This window comes from Astatotilapia calliptera, chromosome 16 (genome assembly GCF_964374335.1).
Source record: "Astatotilapia calliptera chromosome 16, fAstCal68.1, whole genome shotgun sequence".
NCBI lineage: Eukaryota > Metazoa > Chordata > Actinopteri > Cichliformes > Cichlidae > Astatotilapia > Astatotilapia calliptera.
The window spans coordinates 3,579,151-3,585,791 of record NC_137437.1 but is presented as its reverse complement, the minus strand read 5'-3'; the positions used below and the strand labels follow the sequence as shown (position 1 = coordinate 3,585,791).

The following is a 6,641-nucleotide window of genomic DNA, read 5'->3' as shown; positions in this document are numbered from 1 at the left end:
GACACCTAATCATGTCAAGGGTCCACAAGGGCCACGAAATACACCTGTCTGCACACACACAGCCTCACAAACACCACACACACAAAAGAAAGTAGAAAAACACAAATACAAATAAAACAGGGTACAAAAAAAGCCTGATCTGATCTGAACAGACAACAAGAACACAATTAAGCAGAGATATTTAAAACAACAAGAAAGCACAAAAAACCTAATGTGACACAAGCAAGATACAGGGTGACATAGGGCACTGCTGATTAAACAAACCTTTCCTATTCTTTGCAATGGACACACAGTTTACAGCATTACAAGTTCCAGTGGCTCCATCTAGTGGTCCTGACTTTTTCCTATAGGAGCACTTTTAATGTTGAGGTGTCGTTTTGTTTTGTTTTTTTATTGTGTATATGTGTTCGTGCCTTGTCATTATATCTATAGAGAAAGAGAGGTTCGAGTTACGGTTGCAAAAACAACAGTTGAACAGTTTCAGTATACAAAATGAATGTCTATAAATCATTTTGAGTCAGTAACCTCTAAAATATCCTGACAAATTCTATTAGCATGGATACTTTCGATAAGTGAAAGGTCTTTGACTGAGGTTCAGATCTTTTATGTGATTTCTTTGATTAAGGAAGTTTTTCAGAGAACTATGAACAGAAAGAAAGTTTAAATTCCTTTTGTTTTTCTTTTGAAGATCACAGCAGAGGTGGGACCAAGTCATTGTTTTGCAAGTCTCAAGTAAGTCTCAAGTCTTTATCCTCAAGTCTCAAGTCAAGTCTCAAGTAATGTCAGGCAAGTCAGAGTCGAGTCTCAAGTCACTGGTGTAAAAGTCCGAGTCAAGTCACAAGTCTGAAACTTTGAATTTCAAGTCCTTTCGAGTCTTTAAAAAAAAAAAAAGAAAAAAGAATGTTGCAGTTATGCTAAATGTAAATATTAGACCATGTAATTTTAAAATCTGTGTTTTTCTCAACACATGACAAAATAGTGAACTTAGAAAATATACACAAATTGTGAAATTGCACCTCTATAAAATGCAGCTCAATTAAACCTAGCTCCAAGAATAATTTTCACCGACAGTTCTGAGATAAGCTGCATGTTATTCTTGGATGCGGTTGTAGGACCGGCTTTAAAATCGCATGACAAAAATATCATACATATTAAAAAAAACTGTATCACCAACGTAGCCTGGACAACATTTGCTAGTTAGATGAAGTCAGCTATCTCATCGTAGCATATTTATATGCATATTTATAATTATACGGTTCTTGGAGTGAGTGCATACACTCATGAAGTTTAGTAACTTCAGGTCACTGCAACAAGCCCAGGTACAGTTTACCGACGGATGGGTGCAGGACCTTGAACTGCACCGTGTAGAACGAAAGACCATCGTACCTATCATAAGTTTACCAGTCTCACAAATCGTCGTCATAAATACACATTCCTTAACAGTTTATTAATAGGACCTTTGAGCTCAACGGTAATTAATTAGTAGTGGAAATAATTTCTGGTACGCGTTACAGAAATGTAGCAGTGACAACAATATTGTATGCTGTAATCGTACTGGGCAATTAGTGATACAAAAAGCTGTTTTATCCTGTGAATAAAAGTATATGTTTTTGTCAATGTACCATAATAACAGAAGCGAAACGCAATATTGTGTCAGGACAATTCACTATTTATGCACAATAAATAAAGGAGCATAGCGCCACAATTTCTGTTCAGCGCCAGACTTGCTTGTAACCTATATCACCAATTATGTTATGAAAATGACGTATTAACTACTAAAAAACACTGACCTTTGTGTAAATGCTTGGAGCAGACTAACCTGTGAGCTGGAGAGTTCTGGGACGTTATATTTGATCTTTGAATGGCTGCAATCCAGGCCATCCATCGCGTCTTTGTTACTTCGGAAACATGGCTCGAACAATTTCTCTTCAACGACGTAATCCGATAACAACCGATCTCTTTACCCGTCGGCTTCCCGTGGCTGTCATGCGACCGGCTATTGCAGTTAATAATACAACGGCTTCTTGACATTTTTGTGTTTCTTTTTATCGCTGTGTGACTGATTTCAATTGAAAGCCTGCGTGCGCTAGTACCGCTTGCCATGAGTTCCCAGAATCCTTTGCGGTTTACCCCTGAATGACGTCACATTTTCAATCTCTATATAATATGCATGTTAAATTTTATATTTGGGGTGAAATATCAAGTCTTTTCAAGTAAACCGGTTCAAGTCCAATTCAAGTCCCAGGTCATTGGTGTAAAAGTCCAAGTCAAGTCACAAGTCTTAGAACATTTTTTCAAGTCAAGTCTAAAGTCATAAAATTAATGACTCGAGTCTGACTCGAGTCCAAGTCATGTGACTCGAGTCCACACCTCTGGATCACAGCTAGTTTCAATGGTTTTGTAACGATATTAATAACATCTGAAACATTTCACTTCCTCTAATGATGAAAAACAAGTGATTGAAATCAGTATTACTTTCACAATTTACATGACCAGTGCGGCAGAGCTGACAGAAACAGTCTGCAGCCTTCGGAATGATGGAGGAGATTTACGCTAATGTGGATTGTGCCAAACTTTCCTACCCAACACATTCAACAAATTACACAGGTAAGAAAGAAGTGGCAGAAAACAAAACGGATGTATTTTATCATTTGTGATGGTCTTTAATCTTTTGTACAGTGCACTGCTTCACTGATCTTTTCTTTTTTTCAGGTCCAAGGAGCTCTAAGAGGGGTTTCAATTTAGTTATTATTCTTTCTCTGGGCCTGCTGAGTTTTTTCCTGCTGATTGGACTCATCATCCTTGGTGTCAGCTGTGAGTCTGGTTCTTCATTTGAAGAGACTCAAAACTCTATCAGCCTATCCTGAAACAACTTTAAAAAAGTTTAAATATTTTGACTTTAATTCACATAATTACAGACACAGTAAGTATGAATGAATGATGGAAGGAAGCAATGTTTTGTGTTTCAGAAGCATCCATCTCAATCTGTTTCAGACTGCAACTCCTTACGTGATTCAGCAGCAGCGTTCTCTGCCATCAGTAACAACCTTTCCTTCGTGACTGAGGAGAGAGACCTGCTCCAGGCAAACCTCACTGAGAAAACCAAGGAACTTGAAAGGCTTCAGATGATGTCTAAACAGAGTAAGTCTTTGTATGTGCTGTTAATATTTAGTTATTGAGTCTCTTTCTCTTCTCCTCTTCCCCTCACCCCCACACGTGGTAGTGGTAGATGGCTTCCTCTCTCTTAGACTTCCAAAAAGAGATTTTTTTTTCCCATGAGGCCATCACACACCCAAGTCTTTGGGTGACAATTTCCCAGGCCTCATGTGCAAACCTTTTGGTTTGGGGGTTGTCGCAACAAAAGAAAATGACCACATTCCTGTCGCAGGTTGGTGCTGCCTGCAAAGGAGTTTCTGAAAATGGTCCTTCGAGCACCCCATCAAGGGACTCCAAGACAGTTGAGGACTCTGAGCTGCTGCTTGGTTCATAATCTTCACCAGTAGCAAGGATCCATTCCCCAGCCTTAAGGTCAAAGTCTACTTTAAAGCTTGGGAAAACCTCAAGCTACAGGTTCTGACTGTCTCTGCCAGAGACTGATTATAACCCGTGCTGTGTATTTGCAGGAAGTATTTGTAAACCTCCTGCAAATGCTCAGACTCCTTCCCTACCAGAGAAGTGATGTTCCAGGTATCTAAAACAAGCAGTTTATAACGATGACCAACATTTTGTTGTGTTGTTGTGTGTTGAGTGACACAAATTTTGGTTACTTTCATTATTAGTATGAGTAAATTGGTGCTGTATTTTGTGCTCAATCTTTCTTTCAGAGAAAACGTGTCCTTCAAGATGGAGCATGTTCAGCTGCAGCTGTTATCTCCTCTCTGAAAGGTCTGGTTCCTGGGATGAAGGTAGAAAGGACTGCAGAAACAAAGGAGCAGATCTAGTGGTGATAGAGAGCCCTGAAGAACAGGTAAAATGTCTGTGTGCATGTGGGTGTTTTTTCTTTCATATTTATAAATGTGTGTCAGTCTATGCAGAAAGTAGACCCAAATTAAAATTAAATAAATAAATACATTTTTTACGCTGAATGTAAAGGTCCAAGATACAAAAATGTAAAATATGAAGCAAATTTAAAACCAAACCAAAACAAACAGACAGCACACAGGGGAGAAAGCGAGACAGGATCATATATTCTTCAGGGCAAACTAAGGAAGTTGAAATCAAAAGGGAATGAGACACAGCTGAACAACATCAAGACAATCACCAGACAAGAATTAAAAGTAATAAGAAGACACAAGGGACACCAACTAATGAGGTCAAAATACCAACAGAACTAAGCTGAAGGCAAACAAGAAAACTCACACGCATAACATAGAGGTGTACACCGAGTAATCTGAAATATTTAGAATCTTTGTTTGCTGGAATCCCATGATATGTCCATGTGGATATATCAGCAGATTATAACAATTATATGGACTACTATCTGTGTGATTATTTAGATTTCAAAATAACTACGTAGAAAACTGCTGCTTTGAAGATTACTTCCTGCTAAAATAAGTTTAATGTAATGTGGAGCAACAGAGTTAGAATTTGTGAACATTTCATGATGGCAACAGCCTGCCCTTGGGAGGGGAAAGCAAATAAAAATGCAGCCTAGCAATGATGTATAAGTTGTAATAACACCATTGTAAATGATATATTAAAAGCTTAAGTTGTATCAAGTGAAATCTTTGATCATTTTCTATGTGCTCAGATAAAACTGAAAAACCCCACCCACATACTGAACTATATTGTCATTTAAATAGAATTTCTTATTGTTGAATAGAACTACCTCATTACACTCACTCAGAACCCAGCCTGGATTGGTTTAAATGACAAAGAAGAAGAAGGAAAGTGGAAATGGATAGACGGAACTCCTCTGACTCTAAAGTAAGTCTTCACTCATGCAGCATATTTTCTGCACATGTAGAAATGACCTCATTAACGGACTTAAGATATCACTGAATAATAATAATAAAAATAATTTTAAAGATTGAGTTGTGGCATTTTTGTATGGCATATTATCACCTAAACATTTTACTCAACACCAGTAGAAACTAAACAAGTAACAAAAATAGACACTACTTTTGGCACTTCCCTGATCTAAAAGGTGTTTTTCTTCCGGGCTTTTGTGCTTGTATACATTTTTCTAATCTAATTCATTTCTTTTCTCAGCAATACTAAATGTGTTGTTTACGGACCTTCCAGATATTGGGAAAGTAATCAACCTGATAATGGTGCTGGAGACACACGGTGGGGTGAAGAGGACTGTGCTCATATCAGAACTCCTGCTAACACTTTGTGGAATGATCGTTCATGTGGAGCTTCTCTGCATTGGGTCTGTGAAAAAATGTCATAAGAAACACGAAGATATGTGTACATATTTTGCAAATTGAGGTACCATTGTTGTTTGTTTTTTTGTGTTTTTGTTTTGTTTTTACATTTTTAGAGTTATTCTACTGAGGATAGGTATCCAGCTTATAGAAATCCAATCAAATCTAAGCTAAATCCACTATGGCTAAAGTTGGTTTATTGTCTGTAGATCCTTTTTTTATGAATAACATTTATCAACTTGTAGTGCTGGTTCAATGGTTAGGCTTAACAAGAGCTTCATTTGCAGAGGGCTGTTGTGTTAAATTTCATTCAACGTTTTTTTATATTAATTTAGTTAATTATTTGTGTTTCAGCACGGTCAGTGGAAATTTAGAACTTTTTACACAAATACTTTTGGAGAGTTTTAATTATAGTTTAAAAACATGGCTGAAAGGTTCTCAGGTATGCAGTTATTAAGCACAATAATGAATGTGTCACCTCCAGTTGCAATTCTACTGCATTAATTAAATGTTTATTATATTCTGGTTGGAAGCTGGTTGGTTTGATTTTCAGTGGGTTTTTTTGTTTTGTTTTTTGTATACAATAAATGTGTTTGACATTATCCCTGCCAAATGAATAACAGAAATAAATAATAAATAAATAGTTAAATGAATAAATTAAATTCCCTTCTGATGCAGAAAAGGACATGGTCCTGCCAGCCTTATTTTAACTGTTTTATTCATATAATAATCTCATTTATTTTATTTTATTAAAATAACCACATGCATTTTTGAAAAGCATTTTGACTGAAATACAGTTATGACTGCAGGAAACTGGTTCCATAACCCATGCTGTGCATTTCTAGTATCTTTTGATCTCCCCCAACAGCTGGGGGTCCTTCCCGATTAGAGGGACCCCAAGCTATTTAAAGAAAAACCCTAACCCTAACTAACAGTCACAACAATCTTTAGCAGACAATATATTCCCGCTAAGTAGAAAAAAAAAAAAACATCACCGAAAAAGTATGTGATTACTTTTTAAAGATGTTTTAAATTTAAACAGGAACACCACTTGTGTTACCACGATGAGAAGTAAAACTGGAGAAAGATGTTGTTACAGCTCCGAGGTAGCTTTGGGCCATCAGACGCACACACTGGAAAACCAGCACCTGGACTTCATGCAGGAGAGACGGCCTCAGTGATGGACTCTTTCATCCTCTACTTTACCTCTAATCTCTTTCTTCTTTAACACACAATTAAAATCACTCCAAAAGAGTGTAAACTTACTGAGGA

At 37.1% G+C, this 6,641-nt stretch overlaps 1 protein-coding gene across 1 annotated transcript; it reads left to right on the top strand.

Annotated features, from left to right (window-relative positions):
• The first annotated feature begins 2,489 nt into the window (after positions 1 to 2,489).
• On the top strand, positions 2,490 to 6,321 carry LOC113007358 (C-type lectin domain family 10 member A-like). Its single transcript, XM_080290977.1, has 6 exons — positions 2,490 to 2,607; positions 2,713 to 2,814; positions 2,995 to 3,141; positions 3,825 to 3,967; positions 4,823 to 4,926; positions 5,245 to 6,321. The coding sequence occupies exons 1-6, from the start codon at positions 2,535 to 2,537 to the stop codon at positions 5,393 to 5,395; spliced, it is 720 nt and encodes a 239-aa protein (XP_080147103.1). The 5' UTR covers positions 2,490 to 2,534; the 3' UTR covers positions 5,396 to 6,321.
• The last annotated feature ends 320 nt before the right edge of the window (positions 6,322 to 6,641 follow it).